The sequence below is a fragment of the Phyllostomus hastatus genome, unplaced genomic scaffold (genome assembly GCF_019186645.2).
Source record: "Phyllostomus hastatus isolate PE091 unplaced genomic scaffold, TTU_PhHast_1.1 phas_scaffold_39, whole genome shotgun sequence".
In the NCBI taxonomy this organism is placed as follows: Eukaryota; Metazoa; Chordata; class Mammalia; order Chiroptera; family Phyllostomidae; genus Phyllostomus; species Phyllostomus hastatus.
This window is the reverse complement of record NW_025334028.1, coordinates 3,051,784-3,079,687: the sequence shown is the minus strand read 5'-3', so window position 1 is coordinate 3,079,687 and position 27,904 is coordinate 3,051,784. Positions and strand designations below refer to the sequence as shown.

At 41.4% G+C, this 27,904-nt stretch overlaps 1 protein-coding gene across 16 annotated transcripts in view; it reads left to right on the top strand.

Annotated features, from left to right (window-relative positions):
- The first annotated feature begins 449 nt into the window (after nucleotides 1-449).
- Nucleotides 450-27,904, top strand: part of CREM (cAMP responsive element modulator) — an 81,312-nt gene continuing 53,857 nt past the window's right edge. For 8 of the 16 annotated variants that reach the window (XM_045820244.1, XM_045820242.1, XM_045820233.1 and 5 more), the window contains exon 1: nucleotides 454-573. In XM_045820244.1, the coding sequence (XP_045676200.1) occupies nucleotides 454-573 (120 nt within the window). Of the gene's footprint in view, nucleotides 585-3,058; nucleotides 3,089-11,024; nucleotides 11,038-27,904 lie in introns of all 16 variants that reach the window. The other 8 variants (XM_045820240.1, XM_045820228.1, XM_045820239.1 and 5 more) reach the window with 3 other exon arrangements.

Genomic DNA, 27,904 nt, shown 5'->3' with positions numbered 1-27,904 from the left:
CTTAATGCTGACAAAGCAATACACACCTTCATGTTGTAATGCACTTAATTTAGACAGAGGCAAAATTCTTTCACTACATGGTATTATAAAGCAGGTGTATTTGGCCTTGAGAATTATAGACTTCATATAAAATAAAAAACCTAATTTTATCACTCATTTATACTACTAGGCTTAAAATAATTATTGAGGAAACTTAATTATGAGATTCAAAAAAGTTTTAATGAACTAATTTCCATAAAATGTTTTGCAGTTCTTCTTTGGTAATGTTCATGTCTAGTGAGCAGTAGAGGTGCCTTCAGTTTGGAGAGCTGGGACTCTGCCACTAAACTTATTTCTTGAAAAACTAAACTAGTACATTTGGATGACAGAAATGAGTATCAGAAAGAAGGTAAAAACAGAAATGTTTCAGGTAGAACCTTAATATTTCTTCCTTTTTATCGTCTTTTCAGACAAATGACCATGGAAACAATTGAATCTCAGCAGAATGGAAGTATAACAGATTCTGTGGCAGAGAGAGAATCTGCACATATGCAAGCCCAGACTGGTCAAAATTCATTCTCTACTTTAGCTCAGGTAAATTCATTGTAGGCAATGGGCAGGTGCTGACAAAAGTTAAACTACGTGGAAATGATGTAGGTTCTGCTTTCTTGCAATTGATCTTAGGTTCCCCTTGCTCCCTGATTATAGCCATTCTTACTGATTTGATTTGGAAGACAACCTACATAATCGAATTACTTTTGCATTACAACAGACACTTTCTAGTGCTTCCTCTAAACTCAACAAGGGAAAAAGAAAACCTCTGTGCAATATTTGAGAAGGTTGGTAATTCGAAATTGCCATAGTTTTATACTCTTAGCTGTAAATATGGCAGAAATCTTACCATTTGCCCAGTATATATTTGGTTTGATCTTTACTTTCTTTTTAGTTAGATCTTAAACTTTGTTTTCTGCTCCTAAAATTTACTTCTGAGCTATCTATAAAAATATGTAGTGAAAACAAACTCATGCATTTATTTAGGTCATCAAATATTTATTAGTAACCCCAGTATCTAGACACTATTCTGGATGCATAGAGAGATGTGGTTTTTCGCCTGAAATATCTCATGGTTTAGTGAGATAGACAGCTGTTTGAATTATTGTAAGAAGATATATGAAATCACTAAAATGTGTGGAGGAGGGAGCAGCCAGTTGACTTGGGGGTGCTTTCCAGAGGATTTTACTTTAGAGCTAGTTGTAAAGGGTGGGTAGCGATGGGGAAGACTGTGCACTCAGAGAACTACAGGTGTTGAGGACAGTGTCTGAGCTGGGAAGTGGAGCTGGGCAAGGGCAGCAGATGGTTGTATTCATTTCAGAGTATAGAGTATGCTGTATTCTAAATATTCTTGAAATATTTTCCAGTGTTCACTGTGTTTAGAACATTTACCAGCTGTTTGGAGATTGGATTGGAATTGAGAGAGCCACCAGTGGGGACACCATTTGTGTAGAGTAATGGTAGTGTGAGTCAAAGCGGCAGTGAAGTTTCCATAGTATCTTTCTTTTAATTGTTTTTTATTGATTTTGATATTACATTTATCCCAATTTTTACCCCTTTTGTTCCCTTCCACCCAGCACCCTGTACTCCTTCACGCCATCCCCAAAACATTGTCCATATCCATGGGTCATGCATATAAGTTCTTTGGCTAGTCCATTTCCTGTAATGTACTTTACATCCCCAGGCTATTCTGAAACTATGTATTTGAACTTCTTAATCTCCTCACCTCATCACCCATTCCCCAACACCTCCCCACCAATCTGGCAACCATTAAAATGCTCTCTGTATTCATGATTCAGTCTCTGTTCTTTCCCTATTTTGTTTTTTAGATTCAATTGTTGATATGTATTTATGCCATTTTATTGTTCATAGTTATGATCTTTTTCTTAAGTAAGTTTCTTTAACATTTCATATAATGATCGTATGGTGAAGATGAACTTTAGTTTTTTCTTGTCTGGGAAGTTCTTTATCTGTCCTTTGATTCTCAATGATAGCTTTGCTGAATAGAGCGATTTTTTCTGTAGGTCCCTTATTTTCATGATATTGAATGTTTCTTTTTTTAATTTATGTTTTATTATTGTTATTTATTGTTGTTTAAGAACAGTTTTCTGCCTTTTACTCCCATCCCAGCCTACTGCCCCCAGCCATCCCCACGTCCCACCCATTCCACCCCACCCCCTTGTTTTTGTCCATGTGTCCTTTATACTTGTTCCTGCAAACCCTTTCCCTTTCCCCCTGAAATTCCCTCCCCTCTCCCCTCTGGTCACTGTCAGCCTGTTCTCTATTTCAGTGTCTTTGGTTATATTTTGCTTGTTTGTTTGTTTCATTGATTAGGTTCCTGTTAAAAGTGAGATCATATGGTATTTGTCTTTCTCTGCCTGGCTTATTTCTCTTAGCATAATGCTTTCCAGTTCCATCCATGCTGTTGCAAAGGGTAGGAGCTCCTTCTTTCTTTCTGCTGCATAGAATTCCACTGTGTAAATGTACCATAGTTTTTTGATCCATTCATTTACTGATGGGCACCTACGTTGCTCCCAGCACTTGGCTATTGTAAACCTTGCTGCTATGAACATTGGGGTGCATAGGTTCTTTTGGATTGGTATTTCAGGGATCTTGGGATATAATACTAGCAGTGGAATTCCTAGGTCAAAAGGCAGATCCATTCTTAGTTTTCTGAGAAAATTCCATATTGTTTTCTATACTGGTTGTACCAGTCTACAATCCCACCAACAGTGCACTAGGGTTTTCTTTCCTCCACAACCTCTCCAACACTTGTTATTTGTTCTTTTGTTTATGATGGCCATTCTGACTGGTGTGAAGTGGTATCTCATGGTAGTTTTAATTTGCCTCTTTCTGATAGCTAGGGATATTGAGCATCTTTTCGTGTGTCTCTGGTTCCTCTGTATGTCCTCCTTGGAGAAGTGTCTTTTCAAGTCCTTTGCCCATTTTTTAATTGGGTTGCTTGTCTCTCTTAGAATGAAGTCATGTGAGTTCTTTATATATTTTGGAGATTAAACCCTTGCCTGAGGTATCATTGGCAAATATGTTTTCCCATACAGTTGGTTCTCTTTTTATTTTAATACTGTTTTCTTTAGCTGTGCAGAAGCATTTTATCTTGATGAGATCCCATTTGTGTATTCTTTCCTTTATGTCCTTTGCTCTAGGGGACATATGAGTGAAAATATTGTTGCGTGTAATATCTGAGATTTTCCTGCCTATGTTCTTCTCTAGGACTTTAATGGTATCGTGGCTTATATTTAAATCTTTTATCCATCCTGAATTTATTTTTGTGTATGGTGTAAGTTGGTGCTTTAGTTTCATTTTTTTTGCACATAGCTGTCCAGCTCTCCCAACACCATTTGTTGAGGAGGGCTATTTTTACTCCATTTTATGTTGTTGCCCCCTTTGTTGAATATTAATTGACAGTAGAGACTTGGGTTTATTTCTGGGCTCTCTGTTCTGTTCCATTGGTCTATGTGCCTGTTTTTATGCCAGTACCAAGCTGTTTTGATTACAGTGGTCCTGTAATACAGTTTGGTATCAAGTATTGTGGTCCCTCCTACTTTTCTCTTCTTTCTCAAAATTGCAGCAGATATTCAGGGTCATTTATGGTTCCATATAAATTTTTGAAGTGTTTGTTCTATGTCTGTGAAATATGCCATTGGTACTTTAATAGGTATTGCACTAAATCTGTAAATTGCTTTGGTTAGTATGGCCATTTTGATAATGTTAATTCTTTTCATCCATGAACATGCTCTATGTTTCCATTTCTTTGTGTCTTTCTTGATTTCTTTCTTCAGTGTTGTGTAGTTTTCTGAGTACAGGTCTTTCATCTCCTTGGTTAGATTTATTCCTAGGTATTTTATTTTTCTTGTTGCTATACCAAATGGGATTTTTTTCTTGATTTCTGCTTCTGCTGTTTCATTGTTGGTCTGCAAAAATACCTTTGATTTCTGGATATTGACTTTGTACCCCACTGTTTTGCCAAATTCATTTATTAGGTCGAGCAGCTTTTTGGCCGAGTCTATAGGATTTTCTATGTACACTATCATGTCATCTGCGAACAATGACAGCTTGGTTTCCTCTTTTCTGATTTGGATGCCTTTTATTTCCTTTTATTGTCTGATTGCTGTGGCTAAAACTTCCAGTACTATGTTGAATAGAAGTGGTGAAAGGGGACAACCTTGTCTTGTTTCTGATCTTAGTGGAAAAGATTTTAGTTTTTGTCCATTGAGTATGATGTTGGCTGTAGGTCTCTCATATATGGCCTTTATTATGTTGAGGAGTGCTCTCTCTGTTCCCATTCTGCTGAGTGCTTTTATCATAAATGAGTGCTGTACCTTATTACATGCTTTTTCTGCATCTATTGATATGATCATGTGATTTTTGTCTTTGCTTTTGTTTATGTGATGTATTACATTTAATGATTTGTGAATATTGTATCATCCTTGCATCCTTGGGATGAATCCCACTTGGTCATGCTGTATGATCTTTTTAATGTATTGTTACATGCAGTTTGCCAATATTTTGTTGAGGATTTTAGCATCTATGTTCATCAGCGATATTGGCCTGAAGTTTCCTTTCTTTGTTGTGTCTTTATCTGGTTTTGGGATTAGGATGATGCTGGCCTCATAAAAAGAGTTTGGGAGACTTCCATCATTTTGGATTTCTTGGAATAGTCTGTGAAGGATAGGGGTTAGCTCTTCCTTAATTGCTTTGTAGAATTCTCCTGTGAAAACATCTGGTCCAGGGCTTTTGTGTGTCAGGAGTTTTTTGATAACTGTTTCAATTTCATCTGCTGTTATTGTTCTGTTCAGGCTTTCTGCTTCTTCTTCATTGAGTTTTGGAAGATGATATTTTTCTAGAAATTTGTCCATTTCACCTAGGTTTCCAAATTTCTTGTCATATAGTTCTTTGTAGTAGTTTCTTACCATCCTTTGTGTTTCTGTGGTATCAGTTGTAATCTATCCTCTTTCATTTCTGATTGTTTTTATTTGGGTACTCTTTTTTTCTTATAGAGCCTGCTTAATGGCTTGTGGATTTTGTTTATCTTTTCAAAGAACAAACTCCTGGATTCGTTGATCCTTAGAACTGTGCTTTTAGTCTCTATGTCATTTAATTCTGCTGTGATCTTGGTTATTTCCTTCCTTCTACTTGTTCTGGGATGTCTTTGTTGTTGTTCCTCGAGTTCTTGTAGGCATAGGGTTAGGTTGTTTGTTTGGAATGTTTCTGTCTTTTTTTGCTAGGCCTGTATCAGTATGAACTTCCCTCTCAGGACTGCCTTTGCTGTGTCCCTTAAGTTTTGGTATGTTGTGAATTCATTTTCATTTGTTTCTAGAAACTTTTTGATTTCTTCCTTGATCTCATTCTTGACCCATCCATTGTTTAATAGCATGCTATTCAATCTCCATGAGTGTGAGTATTTTGGGTTTTTTCCTTGAGGTTGGTTTCTAGTTTCAGTCCCTTGTGGTCGAAGAAAATATTTGATATGATTTCAGTTTTCTTGAATTTGTTGAGGCTTGCTTTCTGTCCTGTCATGTGATCTATCTTTGAAAATGTTTTATGTGCATTTGAAAAGAATGTGTTTTTAGCTTCTTTGGGATGAAGGGCTCTGTATATATCAGTTAAGTTCATTTCATCTAGGGCATCGTTCAATGCCACAAATATCTTTGTTATTATTTTGTTTGGAAGATCTGTCCATTTTTGACAGTGGGGTATTAAAATCCCTTACTATAATTGTGTTGCTGTCAATATCTTTCTTGAAGTCCTCTACAATTTCTTTATGTTTTTGGGTGCTCCTGTGTTGGCTGTACATATGTTTACAATGTTTTTGTCTTCTTGATGGATTCTTCCCTTGAGTATTATGAACTGGATCTCTCTTTATGGCCCTTTTTTTTTTGAAGTTTATTTTGTCCGATATGAGTATTGTTACCCCAGCTTTTTTTCCTGTCTGTTTGCTTGGAAATTTTGTTTCCAGCTCTTCACTTTCAGTGTATGTAGATCTTTTGTCCTGAGTTAGGTCTCTTGTAGGTAGCATATATGTGGCTTGTGCTTTCTTACCCATTCAGCTATTTTATGTCTTTTGATTGGAGCATTTAATCCATTTATTTTTAATAGTTGTTATCGATAGGTACTTATTCATTGCCATTTTCGTACCTGTGTTCCTCTCTCTCTCTCTCTGTCTCCCTCTCTCTGTCTCTCTCTGTCTCTCTCTCTCTGTCTCTCTCTCTCTCTCCTTTTCCTTCCTTTCCTCAAAGCAGCCCCTTTAACATCTCTTGCAGAGATGGCTTGGAGGAGGCGTATTGTTTTAGACTTCTTTTGTCTGGGAAGCTCCTTATTTGACCTTCTATCCTGACTGAGAGCCTTGCTCGGTAAAGTAGCCTTGGTTGCAGGCCCCTGGTTCTCATTCTCTGGAATAGTTCTCTGGAATATTTCTCTGGAATATTTCTTCCCATTCTCTTCTGGCTTGGCGTGTTTCCATTGAGAAGTCAGCTGCTAACCTTATCGGGGCTCCCTTGTGTGTTACTTCCTGTTTCTCTTTTGCTGCCTTTAAGATTCTCTCTTTGTCTTGGAATTTTGCCATTTTGATTATGATGTGTCTTGAAGTGGGCCTCTTTGGGTTCCTCTTGTTGGGGACTCTCTGTGTTTCCTGGATTTGCGTGACTTTTTCTATCATCAAATTAGGGAATTTTCCATCATTACTTTTTCAAACAGGTTTTCTGTCCCTTGCTCCTCCTCTTCTCCTTCTGGTATCCCTATTATACTGATGTTACTACGTTTCATATTGTCCTGTATTTCTCTTAATTCCTCTTCATTCTTTCTGAGCCTCTTTCCTTTTTCTTGCTCTTTCTGGGTGTTTTTTCTACTTTGTCCTCCAATTCACTGATCCAATCTTCTGTTTCATTGATCTTCCTTTTGATTCCTTCTACTGTGTTCTTTAGTTCAGAAATTGTATTCTATATTTTCTCTTGGCCCTTGTTGATAGTTTCTACTTCCTTTTTCATGTTGATATAGTTTGCAGTGAGTTTAATGTAGTTTCCCTGTAGTTTCTGGTAATTCTCTGTTAGCTAATTCAGCTTCCTTACAACCAACTATCAGAACTCAGTATCTGCTGGTTGATTTGCCTCTATTTCATTTAGCATTCTTTCTGAAGCTTCCTCCTTTCCTTTCATTTGGGGATTGTTTCTTTGTCTTCCCATTGTTTGTGAGACTCTTCTTGTTAGCCTCAGCTTCTTAAATTGATTTGTTCTGACTTCCTGGGTTTATGGTGTGAACTTCTATGGTAGTATACCTGTGAACTTCAGTGGTGAGGTCTCCTTGGTCTCGTGAGCTCACTGGTTTTGGGCTGTCATTTAAGTTGGCTCTGTGTTTGTCTTTGGGTTTTGATTGTTGTTGGGTCTTTTTTTGGTGGATCCTTTCCACCAACTGGTTAACTGAAGGTCACTCTGTCCACCACCTCTTGTATTTTGTTGTGCTGGTATGAGCAGGTTGTATTAAAGCTGGTTCTTCCATGTATAAAAGGTTTTGAGGACTCTCTCTTGCTCTTGTTCAGTTGTTTGTTCTGGGTAATTTCTCCATTACTTAGTTGTATTTCCAGATAGGTCCTGGATTGAGGTTAGTGTGGCTTCCACTCCCTCCTTCTTCACCTTCTTCTGTTGTTATCTATTGGTGGTTCCTTTGTTGGTGAGTTTCCTCTTCCAGCAGGTATCCTGGAGTTCACAGCTTCCACCTACTCTTTTTTGTGATCACTTGGAGGGGAAAGGCAAAATGGTTTAAGACAGCAAGAGTATATTCTATGATATTTACAGTAGCAGCCGGTAGAGAAGAGATAGGAGATCCTTTGGCTATGTATAGTGTTAACCATGATATTCCACCCAACCAGCCACTTTTTAGAAAGGATGGAAAGAAGATAATACTCTTGTTGGGGAAGAAGGATTGTGAGTTGGATCTAGAAAGCAGTGAGGTTGTGGGAGGTCAGATTCTGAGGGAAAGTGAGGGTAAAGGACAGTAAATAGGTGTAGTGTATGAGAGAATAGAGTTAACCACTACAATAATAGAGTTCAGGAGACCGTGAAGTGTGCTAAGATCTGGAAAGGTGTTGTGTAGTATTTACAATTGTATGGAACAGATATTATTTACAATAATAATGGAGCAACAATCATGACAGAATCTATGTGATCTGGATAAGAAGAATAGGGAGTATAGGACCTTGAATAGTGTGCTAATGGAACAATAGTGATGTGAAGGACAGTAAATTTGCAATACATTATGAAAGAGAGAATAGGGGAAACCTTTCAAATGATACAATTTCACCTGCCAAGCAACGAAGACTAAACAGAAAGAAGAGGAATTAAGTACTATTAAAATAAAAGATGTAAGAATAATGAAAGAAATGATAATACAAATATCCAATAACTTGCAGGTTCTCTGTAATATCAAAGTGAAATTTGTCTCACTGTCTCAGCTGTTGGGATGCTCCCTCTTTGGGTCCATCTCTGGTCTTTTCACAGTTCCAGGTTGTTGTTTTTGTTTTTGTTTTTGTTTTTGTTTTTGTTTTTGTCTCACTTGTGGGAATTTAAAAAAAAAGAAGAAGAAGGAAGGAAGGAAGAATAGATAAAATGGGAAAGAAAGGAAGGAGAAATAAAACAAGAAAGAAGGAAATAGAGGAAAAAGGAGTTGAAAGATAGAAAAATAATAAATAATAAAAATAAAAAATAAAGAATTAGTTTTAAAAAAAAGCCTCTTTCTGGTTTCAAATAGGCCAGACTGGTTTTGTTGGTCTTGCTGGCTGCAGCAAGCTGAAGGGTGATCAGTTTCACTTTTCTCCCTTCCTCATCTGCACTCACTCAGCCGCTGGTACTCATTCTCCCCAGGGCTATCCGAGTGCCTCTTCCCAGAGCTTTGGGTGTGTGATCCAGGCCTTCCTCAGAGTGCATTCTCCCTGGGGTTATGGGTGTGGGCTCAGGACCTTCTGCAGAGTGCACTCTCCCTGGGTCGTGGGCATGCACACTCAGACAGGTCACACCTCGGGTCCCACAGGTTCAGGTGCGCACTCTTCCCAGGGCTATGGGGGTGTGCAGGGCCTTCTGTGCCACCTCTGGAGCACTACCCAGCTTGGTGGGGAGGAGGCCAGAGTGGCTGCTGCAGGAAAATTCCCCAGTGTCTCTTTTTTCACTTTTTCTTTTTGAGAAATTCCTCCTTCTCAAGACTGCTGTTCCATACAGAGGCCTGGCCTCTTACACAGCCCAATTCTCCAACCAGTCTGGGGACTATTGGTGTCAGGACCTATCACAGCCCAACTCTCAACTCTCCCCAACTCTTGACTCTCCTCAGCTGTCCTCCACAGACTCTGTGGGTGTTCACATCCCCTGTGTGTTTGCCACTTAGTCCTTATTCCCCTCTCTGCGACTTCAGGCAACCAGGTTTCTCCCAGTGCTGCTCAAACCTTGTTTGGCTGGGGAGGGAGCCATTGACCCGGCTCTCTCCCAAAATCCCTGTGGCAGACAAGGCAGGCACTGGGCCTGGGGCTGTAGCTGCCATGGTCCCAGGGACCTTGGTGTCCTGAAGCACTCTCCTTACCATCTGGTTTTTCAATGTCTACTACAGTTTTGGGTCTCCTAGCTTCATACATGCTGAAGTACTGTTGTCTTTTTGCTCTGTTCCTCCACAGATTGGCTAGGTTTTTCTTCCGTGTGTAGGGGAAACTGGAATCTACTCTCCGTAACTCGCCACCATCTTCTGCAAAGCTCACACTGAATATTTCTTGCCAATCCCTTCTAAACTGCAAAGTTTCTTTTGAGAAATCACCTGACAGTCTTATGGGGATGCTCCTGTAGGTAACTAACTGCTTTTCTCTTGCTGCATTTAAAATTCTCTCTTCATCTTTAATCTTTGGCAGTTTAACTATGATGTGTCTTGCAGTGGGCCTTTGTGCATCCATTTTGTTTGGAACTCCCTGTGTTCCTGGACTTGCATGTCTATTTCTCTCACCAAATTAGGGAAGTTTTCTTTCGTTATTCTTCCAAATAGATTTACAATTTCTTGCTCTTTCTGTTCTCTCTCTGGCGTCCCTGCAATGCAAATGTTGAAACACTTAAATTTATCCCAGAGGCTGCTTATACTCTTGTTTTTTTGGATTCTCTTTTCTTCTTGTTCTGATTGATAATTTTTGGGATTCCTAATGCTCCAAATCATTGATTTGATCCTCAGCTTTATCCATTCTACTTTTGTTTCCCTGTAAATTGTTCTTTATTTTAGTTAGTGAGTCCTTCATTTCTGACTGGACCATTTTTTTGCTGTTGATGTCCTCACTAAGTTCCTTGAGCATACTTGTAACCAGTGTGTTGAACTCTGCATCTGATAGATTGTTTATCTCCCTTTTGTTTATTTCTTTTTCTGGAGTTTTGATATGTTTTTTTCATTTGGGCCATGTTTCTTTGTCTCCTTATTTTGGCAGTCTCCCTGTTTTTCTATGTATTAGGTAGAGCTGCTATGACTCCCTGTCTTGGTAGTATGGCCTAATGTAGTAGGTGTCCTGTAGGGTCCAGTAGCCTAGTCTCCCCTATGTCCCAAGCTGAGTACTCGAGATGTAAACTCTGTGTGGGCTTAGTACACCCTCTTGTTGTAGATGAGCCTTGATTGCTGTTGACAGGTCAATGGGGGATAGGATTTATCCAGGCCAGTCAGTTACAAGGATTGACTATGACCTCTGACCAAAAACCTCTACTCTTCTTGGAGGATCAGCTGTGCAGGGGCAGGTGGTGGTGCTCTGCTGTGATCTGTGTTGTCCACTGGGTGTGCAGGATCTGGGATTTTCCAGGTGGTGCATGCCAGGCTCTGCTCCCACCTGTGTTTTTTCCAGGGCCACCATACATGAGCTATAAAGTAGTATGATATGTCTGCTACTTGTGCTATACTTAGAGAGTCCCAGTCAAAGTCAAACTATGAATCTAAGGGGGCTGCTGCTAGTGCCCAGCTTGGGGTGACTTAGCAAGAGGTACAGGGGCTGTGGGCTCACTGAAGCCAGATGTTGCTCATTTGATAGGATTTAGGAAGCTGTAAAGCAGGAGCCGAGACCAGCCATTCATAGGGATAAGTCACAGTTAACAGTTTGAGTGGACCCATAAGTTGGGTGGGACAGAGTCTTAGCGGATCTCTAGGGCAGGTCAAGCAAGCAGTGTTAGCCAGGTTGATGGAGTCTCAGATATGGCACTGGCCTGCCGGCTGTGTTGCTCTTTGGGGGAGGGCTCAGATAGGGACAGCAACCTCTGCCTGCCTTTCTGTCTGAGAGAAAATTATCCCCCTGTCTCTCGCCTTGATGCCAGACATTTTAGTTCCTTCCCCATGTGCCACTGCTGCTTTTCAAGCTGCCAGGTGCTAGAGCTCAGAGAGACTGAATCTGAGTAGGTCTGTGTGTGGGTTCCTTAAGGAGAACTGCTTAGGACTCTAGAAAGTTCTTCTACTGACTCAATTCCTGCTGATTTTTGCAGCCAGAATTTATGGGGACTTATCTTCCTAGTGCTGGAACTCTGGCCTGGGGGGCTGGTATGGGGCTGGTGTTCCTCGCTCCTGAGATATTCTTCCTGAATTTTTATCTACCACACGTGGATATGGGACCAGTTCATTCATCATCTTTGCTCTTCCTGCATGGATATGGTTTCTTAATTCCATAGTTGCCAGGCTTCCATTCATCTCATTTTCTGACGGTTCTGAGTGATAGTTGTTTATATTTCAGTTGTAATTTTGATGTGGTTGTGTGAAGAGGCAAGCTGTGTTTACCTATGCTGCCATCTTGACTGAAGTCCTCAATTTCCACAGTATCTTGAAGGGAGAATGTATGGGGCCTGGTGATTGTCTAGGAGGCTCAGGGGGCACACCAGGCACTTCTTGGGTTGTCTCAGGCCAGAATGGTTCCCATGAGTTGTCTGTTTTCCCAAGACTAGGTGGATTCCCATGCATCCAATCTAACACCCACTTGCTCCCCAGGGGTTTTCTCATCCAGTGTATTCTTTGGAGCTGCATCTTTCTGGCAACATTGTTGTTTGTTACCTAGAAGACAGGCATGTAGACCTTTGCTATTTGAGAAAACAAAGCAGCCTTTCTTTTTACTTAAAAAACTAGCTTTGACTGGTGTGGCTCAGTGGGCTGGGCAATGTCCCACAAACTGAAAGGTCAGCAGTTGCTGTTCAATTCCTAGTCAGGGCATATGCCTGGGTTTCATGCCAGGCCCCTGGAGGGGGCATGGAACAGGGAACAATTCAGTGTTCCTTTCACTCATTTATGTTTCTCTGTCTTTGTTCCTCCCTCCGCCCTCTCTAAAAATAAGTAGATAAAATCTTTTTTAACACATTCTTTGCAGGTAGTTTTTATCACGCGCTCTACTACCAGTCAGCATAAAACGTATAAATACATTTCCCGCATACAATGTGTTAAAATGCACGTTCATTGTAGAAAATTAACTAAATTGTAGTATTATAACAAAGAAAATAAACTCTATCCTTAATCTTTTTTTTAAATATTTTATTTATTTATTTTTAGAGAGGGAAGGGAGGGCGATAGAGAGAGAGAGAGAGAGAAACATCGATGTGCGGTTGCTGGGGTTTATGGCCTGCAACCCAGGAATGTACCCTGGCTGGGAATTGAACCTGGGACACTTTGGTTCCCAGCCCGCGCTCAATCCACTGAGCTACGCCAGCCAGGGCTTATCCTTAATCTTAACATTGAGAAATATAATCATTGTTAGCATTTTGGTATATATTCTTTGGTCTTCTTTGTCTGTGTAAATAGAATAGAATGCACATATATTTTTTCATGAATTTGGGATCTTCTGTAAGGACTTCTTATGATTCCTGGGCTGCAATTCTGCCCTCTTTGCTGAGGCAGTAGTCTAAAGCAAATCTTACTTCTGCCTCTAATGCCTACAGGCAGGGCCCTTTAGGAACTGGTCACTGACCTCCACACAGTGCCTTTTCTGAAGCATTCTGGGCCTCCACCATCAAAACAGTAGATGTCCATTGCCTAAAGATGATGATTTGCAATTCTGAGGATCTTCAGCCTGGGTGAGCCTCAGATGTTGCTAGAGAAGTCAAGTAATAGTGAAGTCTGCAAAATAACCTTGGATTTATGAGGTTTTGGAATTGAAGAGGAGTCCAGTGAACAGAAACTAGATTTCAGTAAGTTAGAGAATGAATGAGGGAGAAGTGGAAATTGAAAATATAGAATCTTCAAGAAATTTGTCTGAAATAATAAAGATGGGTCTGTGAGACAAGTAAGAATTGGATGGTCGGAAAGTAAGGAGTGTTTTGAATAAAATAGAAGGAGGAGATACTCGGGAAAAGGTTGCATCACAGTACTAGAAAATGTGTGTGGTTTACATTTCTTATCCTTCTTCCAAAATCTCAAATCTATCAAATGTTGATATTTATTATATCTGATAGCAAGTTTATGGAGTTGGTATATTATTCTATTTTTATATATTTTAAATATTTGATCAAAAAATAAATTGTAAGGTTTTTTTAAAGATTTTATTTATTTTTAGAGAAGAGAGGGAGGGAAACACCAATGTACAGTTGCCTCTTGCACACCCCTTAGTAGGGACCTGGCCTGCAACCCAGGGATGTGCCCGACACTGGGAATCCAACTGGTGACTTTTTGGTTCATAGGCCAGCACTCATTCCACTGAACCACACCATCCAGGGAATAAATTATAGTTTTTATCTTTCATATACTAAGAATATGAAGAGATCAAGGAGTAACTTGTATGTGGATTCATTGATTATTTGGTTAAATAAGAGTTATCCTCTATGCCATACGTGGATCATGATTTTTTGAAGAATTAGAACACAATTCTTTTATTTTTAAACATTTGTTACTGTTTTATTTTTTAAGGATATTTTATTGATTATGCTATTACAGTTTTCCCAGTTTTTTCCCTTAATCTCCCCTCCACCTTACACCCCCCAACCCTCCAGCATTCCCCTGCCTTAGCTCATGTCCATAGCTTGTACATACAAGTTCTTTGACTTCTCTGTTTCCTACAGCATTCTTAACCTTTCCCTGTCTATTTTATGCCTACTAATTAGGCTTCTTATTCCCTGTACCTCTCCCCCCATTCTTTCCCACCCCTTCCCCACTGAAAACCCTCCATGTAATGTCCATTTTTCTGATTCTGTTCTTGTTCTAGTTGTTTGCTTAGTTTTTATTTTTGTTTTTTTTTAGGTTCAGTTATTGATAGTTCTGAGTTTGTTGTCATTTTACTGTTCATAGTTTTTTATCTTCTATTTCTTAGATAAGTACCTTTGACATTTCATATGATAAGGGCTTGGTGATGATGGACTCCTTTAACTTGACCTTATCTGGGAAGCACTTGATCTGCCCTTCCATTCTTAATGATAGCTTTGCTGGATAGAGTAATCTAGGTTGTAGGGCCTTGTCTTTAATGACTTTGAATACTTCTTTCCAACTCCTTCTTGCCTGCAAGGTTTCTTTTGAGAAATCAGCTGATAGTCTTATGGGAACTCCTTTATAGGTAACTGTCTCCTTTCCTCTTGCTGCTTTTAAGATTCTTTCTTTAGACTTCTGGCAAGATGGAGGAATAGGTGGACGCACCGTACCTCCTCGCACAATCAAGATTAGAACAACTAATTTACAGATAGAATAACACCTAGAACTGATAGAGGACTTATCTGAATGGAAGTCGGACAGCCAAGAAGTTGAAGTAGACCCCTACATCCAGACTGGTAGGAGAAGACGAGCCGGGTGGGCACAGGGCTGGCGCAGGTCGGCGGCGCGCGGGGGTCAGGGAAAATTTGGCGTGAAATTGGCGCAACAGCCATCTGGGGCGCAAGAACGCAGCGGTGATCCCTGAGTACGCAAGCTGCGGCTGGCGGACCCAGTGAGGCAGTGATTGTGGACCAGGGCAGAGCTCGCAGCCCAGGATCCCAGAGAAGGGTCTGAGCCCAGGAGAATGGAACTACCTCCATTGTTCCCTCCTGTCCCCACTCCCGCCCCCGCCCCCACATATAACGTCACAATCTAGTGACTGAGGTGCCCAGCCCCAGTGAACACCTAAGGCTCCGCCCCCCACCGTAACAAGAGTGACCAGACTGGGAAAAAAAGGAGAGACAGGGAAAGATATGTTTCCAACAGAACAGATCAGTCCCCCAGGACTCATCCTTTTGAGCGACCAAGAAATAGCCAATCTATCAGATGCACAGTTCAAAACACTGGTGATCAGAAAGCTCACAGAATTGGTTGATTTTGGGCACAAATTAGATGAAAGGATGCAGATTACCATAAAAGAGATGCAGGAAGATACACAGAGGAGAGCCAATAGTGAAAGGAAGGAATCTGAGTCTCAAAACAATACAGTGGACCAGAAGGAAGATAGAATCAACCAAGCAGGAAAGCATGATGAAATAAGAATTCAAAAAAATGAGGAAAAGCTTAAGAGCATCCAGGATACCTTTAAACGTTCCAACATCCGAATTATAGGGGTACCAGAATGGGGAGGGGAAAAGCCACAAATTGAGCACATATTTGAACAAATAATAAAGGAGAACTTCCCCAATCTGGCAAAGGGAACAGTCTTCCAAGAAATCCAAGAAGCTCAGAGAGCCCCAAAGAAGTTGGACCCAAGAAGAAACACACCAAGGCATATCATAATTACATTAGCCGAGGTAAAAACGAAGGAGAGAATCCTAGAAGCAGCAAGAGATAAGAGGACAGTAACCTACAAAGGAGTTCCCATCAGACTGTCAGCTGATTTCTCCAAAGAGACCTTACAGGCAAGAAGGAGCTGGAAAGAAATATTCCAAGTCATGAAAGACAAGGACCTACATCCCAGATTGCTCTATCCAGCAAAGCTCTCATTTAGAATGGAAGGACAGATAAAGTGCTTCTCAGATAAGGTCAAGTTAAAAGAGTTCATCATCACTAAGCCCTTATTTTATGAAATGCTAAAGGGACTTATCTAAGAAAAGAAGATAAAGAAAAAACATGTATAGTAAAAGGACAGCAAACTCACAATTATTAACAACCACACCTAAAGCAAAACCAAAAGAAACTAAGTAAACAACTAGAACAGGAACAGAACCACAGAAATGGAGGGCACATGGAGGGTTAGCAGCAGGGGGGGGTGGGAGGAGGAGAGAGGGGGAAAAGGTATAGAGAATAAGTAGCATAGAATGTAGGCTGAAAATAGATAGGGGGAGGGCAAGAATAGTATGGGAAATGTAGAAACTAAAGAACTCATAAGTATGACACATGGACATGAACTAAAGGGGGGGAATGTGGGTGGGAGAGGGGGTACAGGATGGAGGGGAGAGAAGGGGGAAATGGGACAACTGTAATAGCATAATCAATAAAATATATTAAAAAAAGAAAGAAAATAATACAAGAATAAACTCTGTGCTTCATGTACTCAAAAAAAAATTCTTTCTTTATCTTTAATCTTGGGTAAATTAATGATGATGTACCTTGATGTGTTCCTCTTTGGTCTAATTTCTTTGGGACTCTGGGCTTCCTGGACTTCATGGAAATCTTACTTCTGTTACCAGATTTGGAAAGTTTTCCTTCATTATTCGTTCCAATAAGTTTTCAGCTTCTTGGTCTTGTTCTTCTCCTTCTGGCATCCCCAGGTGCCAGGATTTTGATGTTAGAGTGTTTAAAGTTGTCCCAGAGTTTCCTAAGCTTTTCCTCATTCTTATTTCTTCATTCTGTTCTGGCTGGATGTTTATTTCTTCCTTTTTTTTCCAAATCGTTGATTTGGGTCCAGGTTTCCTTCCTGTCACTCTTGGTTCCCTGTATATTTTGCTTTATTTCACTTTGGATAGCCTTCATTTGTTCCTTCATTTTGCAACTGAGCTCAATCAGTTGTCTGAGCATCCTGATTACCAGTGTTTTGGACTCTGCATCAGATAGGTTGGCAATTTCCTTGTCACTTAGCTCTTTTTCAGGAGTTTTGATCTGTTCTTTCATTTGGCCATATTTCTTTGTCTCAGTGCACCTGTTATGTTGTAAGGGGGCAGGGCCTTACATATTCATCTGGGCAAGGAAACTTTCTTTGCTGCTCAGCTACCCATCTCTGCCCCACCTACTGGTCTGAGTGAATATTTCTATAAGTCCTTGGTTTCCAGAGTTCCATGCAGTTTGATTTTCTGGCACTTCTGGTTGTTTTATTGTTTTTAGATTGGTTGTTTTTCTTTTGGTTGTGTGAGGAAACGAAGCATTTCTACCTATGCCTCCATCTTGGCTGGAACTCAGAACACAATTCTTAGTCAAAATTTTCTAAACACAATAACAAATTTAGACTTTAGTGATGTCTGAAGCTGTTCATTTATGAGCATTAGTTATAATTATCATTATGTAATTTATGAAATAGAAGGATTAGGAAATCAAACTTAAATCTTTATTAATCCTATAGTGTTTCAATAAGCTAAAAGTGACCGACTTCTGAATATTTCCTGACGTCATTGTATTTACTTGCCTCTTACTTCATTTTCTTCAAGCTGGAGGACTATAAATTCCCAACTGGTTTAGATTTAATTCAGTTTTGTATAAAGAGGAATTTATAACACTCCTTTTTACATACTCAAATGATCATTGAATAGTGTGGGAACAAAACATGTCACCAAAATTTTAGTCGGTTTGATCCTTTCTATCTCATCATTTGATAATAGTAATCTTTAGTACTCTTATTACAGAACCCCACCCATACTGTTCTAGAACAGCTTTGGGGTTTCGCTGCCCACCATGAAGAAGCGTGACTCCCAATGCAAGAGTTTGGTGAAAAAGGAAAGGAGTTGTTTACTTAAAGGTTATCCAGATTTAGAATAATGACAGATTTCTACTGTTAAGTCTCACTGCCTTTAACAACACCCCAAAACACATAGTCCTTCCTCTTGTAACTGGAAAAGATGCTGGCATTCAGGCTGCCTGTCACTACCAAATCCAATAAGCAGTGACAGCGATTAAATCTGTCATGGGCATTTTATTCAGATGGCTGGCGATCTGAGAAGATGGTGGGTTCATACCCTAACAAACCATGTCCCCTTCTCTTTCCTGGCCAGATGTTTTATAAGGGGAGTGGGGGAGGACAAACAAGGTGTGGTGAGGGCTTTGAGATTCAGAAGCTGCAATATTCTTGTCCTCGGCAGTTAGCTATTCCCAAGGGGAGGGTGGTTGTCTGCTCTCCCTGGAACATAAAAGGCGCAGATGCCTCCAATTGTCCTTAGGCGGTAATGTCTAGCCAGTGCCCTGGGAGTCTGGCTGTTTTCCCAGGAGCCAGGATGGGCCTTATTGGTAGTTTCTGAAACAAAAGTTTTAACATACACATTACTTGCCAGACTTACAACTTTTTACCTTAAGCTAAAAATTTCCAAGTCTTGAGTCCCCTATCATTTCCCACCATTAGTATTAAACTATCTCATTTCTATGAGATCAGCTTCATGTGGAAGTACTCATTTTGTTGTGTATGTTGCTTAGCATTGGACTGTTTAGCGGGGGTTTTAGGAATACACCTAACTGCCAACCTACATAAGGAGGCACATTGTATGCAACAACAAGCTATGATACTGAAGAAAATGACAAGGATAAAAACAATAAAAGCTTCTTGAAGACCAGATGTGCTAGGTAGCCAGTTAGGCAGGAGGTTAGTTTAGACAAGTCAATGCTAAGGAATCCCTCTCCCTGTTTTATATGGGACACTATATCATTTACTTGCTTTACTTTATGCTCTATAAGCTATGAACTGTCAGTTAGGTTAAAACAGCAGAGTCCTTTAAATACCTCACATCCATGATTATGCCTTAAAAGAAGGTAGTGTATAGCTGCATGATTTTCCAGTATTGCTTCTCTGACTTGTCCTAGTTCTTGACTAATAGCACTAATAGCTTGAGAGGTGGCATTTAAAGCTTTTGCCATAGCACAGGCTAACCTGCTTATTTCTATATTTAAATAAGTTACCATGTTTGGTATTACAAATACAGTTAAAGACACATATTTAGTGGGGCTAAAGAGGTATAAGTCACTGATGCAATCAGGTATAAGGGAGAGATCCCATTAAACCCAGGTTAAGTGGGGTTTCTGGGGCATAAACATTGTCAGTCTTCCCCAAGAGCACAGACCCCCAGAGCTGTTTGCTGGAACATAAGAATAGACAGTCATTCCACATATCAGGAACCATCCTGTTGGCCACTTAACATGAGCATAAGCATAAGATTCATCAGTGGTGGTGGTACAATTCATTTTCACATCTTTTGAAAGTACAAGACAGTTTTTAGTACAGTTGACAAAAATTACACATTTTCTAGCTGCAGCTACACTAGCGACTTCCAATGAAAACATTTCCCTGTCCTTTATAGTTACCACTGGTCCCCAATTATAAATGTCAGAGTAGGTAATTTTCTTTTCAATATGATCAAACACAGTGTAATTTCTAAGGCTTTCCAAAGGGGCACAGACACTTATAAGACATGATGTGGAAGTTTGATCAACATAAGTTCCTCCTGCAAGACAAAAGTCAGAAATATTCAGAACATTTTTTGCCAAATATACCCAAATATTTTTGTCCCATTTGAAGGGAATGAGTTGTCCATAACAAGGGGTTAAACAGGAGGTAATGAAGAGAACATAAGTCACTGTTTCCGAAAGATGACTTTTAGGTTTTCTTGAGGCTTGGTGGTCCATTGTTCCTCTGGTGTTTTCCTTATCCTGGTGTGATAAATCCAGGGTTTTATTCCTGCCAGCTTCAACGCAGTTGGGGTGTTGAAGAGTATGTCCCAAGGTCCAGTCCACTTTTCTTCTAGTTGACTCTCTGGGGATCCTGTCCTCCAAGTATTGAGCAGTACTTTATGTCCCAGTTTGAATGAATGCAGTGAACCTATGGGAGAGAAATCCTTAATACAGGCAAAGTCATTAGTTACAGCTAGGGTTTGACTTAAATGTTGCACATATTTTTTTACTTTCATTTCTTGATTTATATACATGTCTCCCACCCCTATTGTAGCCTGAAATGGCTGCCCATACAGAATTTCATAGGGACTTAACTGAATCCCACTTCGAGGAGCCACTCTTACCCTGAGCAAGGCAATAGGTAAAGCTTGATCCCAATGAAGATGAGTTTCTTGACACAGTTTGGCTGTATTTTTCTTCAAGGTATGGTTCATCTTCTCTACTTTCCCAGAAGCCTGGGGTCTCCATGCTGTGTGGAGTCTCTGCTTAATCCCTAAGATTTTACTAACCTTCTGTGTGATTTCTGAAACAAAAGCAGGTCTGTTACTACTCTGAATGCTGCCAGGGAGACCAAAGCGAGGGCTTATTTCCTTCAATAATGCTTTTACTACTTGTGAAGATTTCTCTGTTCTAGTGAAATAGGCTTCTACCCATCCTGAAAAGGTGTCCACAAAGATTAACAAATATTTCCACCATCAGAGCCTTGGCATCTGGTAAAGTCTATTTGCCAGTCCTAAAATGGGCATTGTCCTTGATATTGCTTTCCTTCTTTCTTTTGGTGGGGTTCTGTTTTGGGGTTGCTCTTCTGGCATACAACACATCTAGCAGTTACTTTTCTTATTGCTTTGGAAATTCCAGGACCTGTAAGCCATGGTTTAACATAGGTGGTTGATGAGTCTCTTCCATAGTGTGTGGCCTCATGCAAATGCTTCATGATCAGTTCTACTAAATGCTCAGGAAGCAGTATAACTCCCTTCCTATTCTTTTTCCATAGACTGTCAGGATTTTCTTCATCAAAACCCCAACCCTTAGCCTTCTCTAAGTCTGCAGTCAGATATTCAGGTCAAATTGTGACAAGTCCAGAACGGGTACCAAAATCATTAAAAATGCTCTTTTAGCAGCTTCTTTAGCTGTTTTATCAGCCAGATTGTTTATTCTAGCTGCTTCAGTTCCCTCTCTTTGATGCCCTGGGCAGTGCATGACTGCCACCTGTAAAGGTACCTGAACAGCCTCTGATAACTTCAAAATTTCAGCTGCATGTGTAATTTCTTTTCTATTGGAGGTTAACAGTCCTCTTTCTTTCCAGATCAAACCATGTGCATGCAAAATCAAGAAGGTGTACCTTGAGTCATTGTACACATTTACTCCCTTTTCCTGTGGTAATTCCAGTGCCCTTGTTAATGCGATCAGCTCAGCTTTCTGGGCAGAGTTTCCTGGTGGCAGGGCCTTGGCCTCCACTACTTCTTCAAGAGTCACAACTGCATACCCAGCCTTTCTGCTACCACTGTCCATATAGCTGCGTCCATCTGTATAGAGTCCAGTCTGCTTCTTCTAGAGGATAGTCCTGTAAATCAATTCAACTAGAATAAACTTCATCAATTATTTCAACACAGTCATGCATCAATGCAGCTGAGTCAGGCTCAGGGAGAAAAGAGGCAGGATGTAACTTATTTACAGTTTTGAGGGAGACATTGGGATTATCAAGAAGAATGGCCTGCCCATTCTCCCAGCAGTGAGTCACATGTTCCCTTTTCTTTCCAGCAAGCTCAACACTTGATGAGGTACATACATGGTGATAGGCTGTCCCAGGGAAAACTTTTCAGCTTCCAGCAAGAGCTCATGAGGTAGCTGCCACTGCTCTTAGACAAACAGGCCATCCCTGGACGATATGATCTAGTTTCTTTGACAAGTATGCAGTGGGTTGCAGAATGTCACCAAGCATTTGGGTGAGGACTCCTAAGACAATACCCTGTCTCTCATGTACATGTAATTGAAAGGGCTTAAATAGGTTTGGAAGCCCCAAAGCTGGGGCAGAAGCCAGGTGTGTCTTCAAGGACTCAAAAGCCCAAGTACACTCCTTTGTCCACACTAAAGGGCCATATTCTGATCCCTTCAGAGCTTCATACAGTGGTTTGGCAATAAGCCCAAGGTTTGGAATCCAGATGTGGCAGTAGCTTGTCATTCCCAGAAATCCTCTTAACTGTCTCTTGGTACTGGGAGTTCTCATGTGGATTATGATTTCTTTTCTGTTTCCAATGAGACTCCTTTACCAGGTTCAAGCAGAAACCCAAGAAACTTAACGGGGTTGTTGGCAAATCTGGGCTTTCTGAGATGATACTTTATAGCCACAGGATGCCAGATAGTTCAGGGTAGCTATGGTGTTAGCTAAACACTGCTGAAATGATGTCCCAGTAATTAGGAGGTCATCCACATATTGCAACAGAATTCCTCCTTTTAGTGTTAGTTCCTTTAAGTCCTGACTCAGGACTTCCCCAAAAATAGTGGGGGAGTTCTTGAACCCTTGTGATAGGACCGTCCAGCAGTACTGAGTCTTGACTTGAGACTCTGGGACCTGCCACTCAAAAGCAAACAATTGTTGAGTCCTGATCAACCAGAATGCAAAAGAAAGCATCTTTTAAGTCCATACTGAATACTAAAGGCTGTGCCCAGGTATACTGTTCACCAAAGTATAAGGATTTGGAACAGTGGGGTGAATGTCTTGCACAATGTCATTTATAGCTCTTAGATCTTATACAAACCGATACTAATTTGAATGAGGTTTACTGATGAGCAAGATGGGGGTATTTTATGGAGAACAACAGGGCCAAAAAATCCATCTTCCTGGACCTTGTGGATTATTGGATGTATTCCATCTAGGGCCTCTTTTCGCAAAGAGTACTGTTCCTGCCCCTGGTTTGAAGTCAGCCTTAATAGGAGAGGCTCATTTAGCTCTCTCTGGCCTCCCAGCAGCCCACACAATGGGGTTTACCTGTTTCTTGATTTCTTCTAGTCAATATTGAGAGTCCTCTGGCTCTCTGCTGGATCTCATGAGGAGCTGCCATGCATGCTCCGGAGGGACCTGTAGGTGGAGGCGTTGTTCCTCTGCAAGAAAAGTGATCTGAACGTGGAGTTTTGACAGCAGGTCTCTTCCCAAAAGAGGTATGGGACATTCAGGGATATATAGGAAGCTATGGATTAAGACTGTATCTCCCACAGCACATTCTAAAGGTTTCAAGAAAAACCGGCTTTCAGGGTTTCTAGAAATTCTGATTATTGTTACAGCCTGTCACAAAGATTCAGCTAGGGGTCTACTGACCACAAAATACGTTGCTCCAGTATCAATTAAAAAGTTCACAGTTTCCGCCCCCCCCCCCCCCACTGCTAGTTTTACCCGAGGTTCCTGGGGTGACATTAATGGTTTGCTGTAATGAGAGAACCTCTGGGCACCATCAGTCATCATCAGAATTATTTCCTCTCTTTAGCATAACTCTCAAATTCTCTGGCTCAAGCCTGTACTCCTTCTCTTAGGACACTTATTTTTCCAGTGCCCTGTGTCTCTACAATAGGCAAATTGATTGGTGGCAAGCATTTTAGACTGGGGTCGGGCACCTTCTGCCTGCTGATAGAACTTTCCTGGAGTCTGTTCTAAGAAGATGGTAGTTGTCTGGGCCTTTCTCTGTTATTGTAACCTCTGAAGGCAATATCTACTAATTGAGATGGATTCATACCTATTCCTCCCTCTAACTTCTGAATTTTCTTTCTGATATCAGGTGTGCGTTGGGAGATAAAAGTCATATTCACCATTCTAACACTTTCAGGGGCTTGTGTATCTGAGTCTCTATATTTTCTATAGGCCTGGTAGATTCTTTCAAGAAACTCAGAAGGGTCCTCTGTGGGCTTTTGTTGCACTGCCTGCACCATATTCAGACTTTTCTGTTTGGGGACCCCTTTCCTTATTCCCTCAAGAATGCATCTCTTATAATGCTCTAAGAGATGCATGTCATCCCTATTAGGATCCCAGTTGGGCTCAGTTAGAGGTATTGCTCTAGTAGGGCCAGGGGCTCCATCTGGATTTTCTTGGTGTATTCTTTCAGCCTCTTCATTTGCCTTATCCAATACTAGTCTCCTCTCATCCCCTGTAAGCAAGATGTTTAATAAGGCTTGTATGTCTGCCCAATTGAGATGATGGGTGGCAAAAATGGATGTAACCAAATCAGTCATTTTAGTAGGATCATCTCTATAGGAAGGGCTCGAACTTTTCCAGTTTAACAGATCTGACGTAGAAAATGGAGTATGTGCCCAATAATATCCAGTAGTCTGGTCCTCTGGCCCTACTCCTACTGGAAGTCTCCGCAAAGGATATTGCCCTGCTCTGGTAGGGGTTTTTCTTCCACCGAATTTGGTCCCCTGGGGGGTTAGAGATGGTGATACCAGTTCAGGCGCACTTTCCCTTGTTCCCTCCACTAAATAAGGAGGAAGATCCCCTGGACCAGGAGGGGCTGTGGGAACCCTGACCATGCTTGCAGCAGTCATAACATCTAGATTTTCCTGGTCTCTCTCTTCTGCACTTCTACTATCTTTTACATGGAAATTCCCTTTTCTCTGAACCATTACTTTATTTCCTTTTAATTATGCTTCTTTATTATGTAGACTCATAAAAGCTTCTACGTAAGGCATTTGATTTAACTTCCCTGATCTTTGACAAAACAGTTCTAATTGCAGTATAGTGTGGTAATTCAAAGACCCATTCAGCAGCCAGCACTCCCCTGAATCTAGATTATACATAAGCCAACAGTGTTACGGTAAAAAACCATTCTCTTTTTCATCATCGGTTTATAAGCATACATCGACCAATTTACCAGAACTTGCCTGAGTGGGCTGTTTTCCGTAACAGAGTGTTTCCCCCACATATTACCAGACAGAGCTCAACAGAGCTCCAAATAGAAGGCACCCAAAACAGAACAGATGACCTAAGTCATGACCCAGGATTTTAACCTGAACCAGAAAGCGCAACGATTTAATTAAGTGTGATGCGAGACAAGAAGTGCTGGGATTGTGTGTGTGTGTGGGGGGGGGAGGGGGGGATCTGTTACAGAACCCAGGGGCCCTAGGGCAATATATTATAACTGAGAGGACCCCCTACTGGGCTCGATTGTCTGTTGCTTTATAGGAAAGACATCTCTCAATGCCAGAGATTTGTGGAAAGGAAAGGAAATGTTTATTTAATGATATACAGACTTAAAGTAGTGACCTAACGTCTTCATTAAAATATCAAAGTCCTTTAGGATACCCACAACAGTCCACAGTGCTTCTTTTCCCCCCTGCCCTAATTCAAGGTACCATAACTCCAGAAAAGAAGCAAATGCCGTGTTTCAGGCTCCTGGTACCATCAGCTGTGTCCAGGCAGGATCTCCAATTAATCCAAAGCCATGCTTCAGGCTGTTTGGCAAGAGTTCTTTCACCCTCCTTCCAAGCAAAGTCTCTCCTGCTTCCCAGGCCACAAGGTCAAAGGGAGCACCCCAAAGCCTCGTGGTCCTCTTCTACCAAAGCTGCAGGGGTCTGCACTCCGGCAAAACCATGTGGATCTCTCCATAAGGCTGCGGGTGTGGGGGCCGGGGGTCGCCACTCTGCCAAAGCTGAGTGGCAATTCTCTGCTAAAGCCACATGGTGGTTCTCCCTACTAAGGCTGCAGTGGTCCCCACTCTGGCAAACCTCGTGGCTCTCTCTCTCACATGGCTGCAAGGGTTCCCATTCTGGCAAAACCTCGTGGTTCTCTTCCCTAATGGCTGCTGTATCTGGGTTTAAATCCCCATGTCAGTCTTCCTCTGTACCCCCACTTCTGACTCCTCCTACAATCAGTTACACCTGCCAGCATTCCTGTATTATTCCAAGTTTACTGGGCTGCCATCCTGAGTCTGGGTAGGGGTGGCCCCATGTCATGGAGCCAGCCAATCTTCTCCAAGCTCCCATCAGGCACTGTTAACTCAGGGGACTTGCCCCCTAGTCACATCTTGGGGGGAAGTCCCTTTCCATCCCCCTGGCCCAGAGCACTGGCCACAGCTATTTAGCATATCTAAGAGACCAGCCAAAGGCTATAGATATGTTAAATGGCCATGCCATGGATTAGCTGCGAAGCTGTGACTGTACAAAATAGCCCTGCAGGTTCCCACACCATGTGTCCCTTCCCCCAACTCACACCTGTGGGGGAAGGAGTGAGGATATCTCATATGTCTTTCTAATATTTCCTAGACACCTTGAGTGCTGGAGCCCATTCCAAATCCCTATTTGGGGCCCCCCTCTTGGCTGCACCCTGTATCAAATTCCCAAGTGAAACCACTTGACAGCTGTTTGGGATTCTCTGACTCCAAAACCCCAGGGCATCTCAGTCCAGGCAGCCAATGCTGAGGATTCCCTGCCAAATACCCAGACTTACCAGAAAGTCCTAAAGTCTGTCCTGGATCAGAGTCGCCAAAACTATCTTTGCCAAACCAGGCCAGTTTCAGAATACCCCTTTCAGAGGCACTATCTTTCAGAAAAGCAGAAGTCTGCAACTCAGCATTCCCTGTCACAGTTAGCTGCAAGCATCCCTTATGAATCTGGGTGGCTAAACACATCCCTGCAGCTCTGTCAGCTCTGCCCATCTTCTGGAATCTGGGTCCCTCAGCCCCCACTGCACCACCAGCTCTGGGGGCTCACTGGACTTCTAATTTTCAGACCTCCTCTCTCTTACTCCAGACCTGTGGCTGTCCTCTTTTAGCCCTAATTTAAATCCTTGGCCTGGAACTTCCTGTGTGACCTCATATCTGGCCCTTCCTACAGTTTGTTAGTGTCCACCATTTTTGCCAGTTCCCCTGTATCTTTTACCTTCTTTTGGCTGCCATCTTTAGTCAGGGCAAAAGGCCGCAGGAACTCATGAATATCCAGGGTGGCCATCTGCCCCCTGCCTCTAAGGCAGGCACAGTATAAACTTTCTGCTCCAGCTGTGTCAGAAGCCACTGAATGTTCTCAGTCACTTACACAGTTCTCCCTGGATGGCAACCCTCTTCCCTTCAGGAAGGCATGGATATTAACATGCCATTGTTATGCAATGTATCTTAAACACTTTATCATCCATTTCCCCCTTCCCCCAGTCAAGGACTATGGAGGTTCACCTATTTTCAGAGGACCCTTGATCTGCACCGGGTTATACCATGGCCTTTCCACAGCATCTGCTAGTCAAGTTCACTGTGAAAGTTGTCCCATTATGAAGATCTGAAAACAAGTTTGCTTTTGACCATTAGGCCTGTTCCGTTTGCTGATTGAAGGAGGCAGTAGTGCACCAAGGGAAGCTGGAATTTTCAGTTTTTCTATTTTATAACTTCTCAGCTATAAATGGAGCCTTTCCCTTCTATTTGTATTCAAAGTTAAATAGAAGTCACCGTGGTGATAATGTGAAAGAACTGGAAGGAGGAGTTGCCATTGACGGAACCAAAGTTCTGCACCCTGAAGCTGTTTTGGGGGATGTTGATTTTAAGGTGTTTACTGAAACAAAGACTCAGAAACAAAGGACTCAGAACCTTTGACACCTCCTTCCTTTCCTGCTCATGAGAGTCAGGAAGGAGATTTCAGGATGCTGCCTTAGCCTAATTTTAAGTACGGTAAACTGGAGGGCTTCCCCCTGGTGCCTGTCAGCTAAATACTCACTGTGTCTCATTGTTTCTGAGTCATCTAGTAAGGATTTTCCTGGCTTCTGTACCTCTCTTTCTTAAATACCTGTAAATCATCCATTCCCCACTCCTTTCTCCATTGTCCCCCAAAAGATTTGGACAAAGGAGGAAACAACTACCTAATGTTGCCTCACTGTCTTTGGTATTTTTGTGGATTAATTATGTCTTTGTGAATTTTCCACGTGCTTGTATTAAACTTTGATTTTCTCCTGTTAATTTGGTTATTGGCCCAGCCAGAAGAACTTAGAAGGTGGGAGGAAAAATAATAATATTTTTTAAGTCCTTACACTATAAACAAACTCTGGGGTTGTTACAGAACACAACAAGGGGGTCCTGGGATGATATACTATTATTTAAAATAGGTCCGTCATGTCCGCCGCCCGAGGAAAGACGTCTCTCAATGCCAGAGATTCATGAAAAGGAAAGGAAATGTTTAT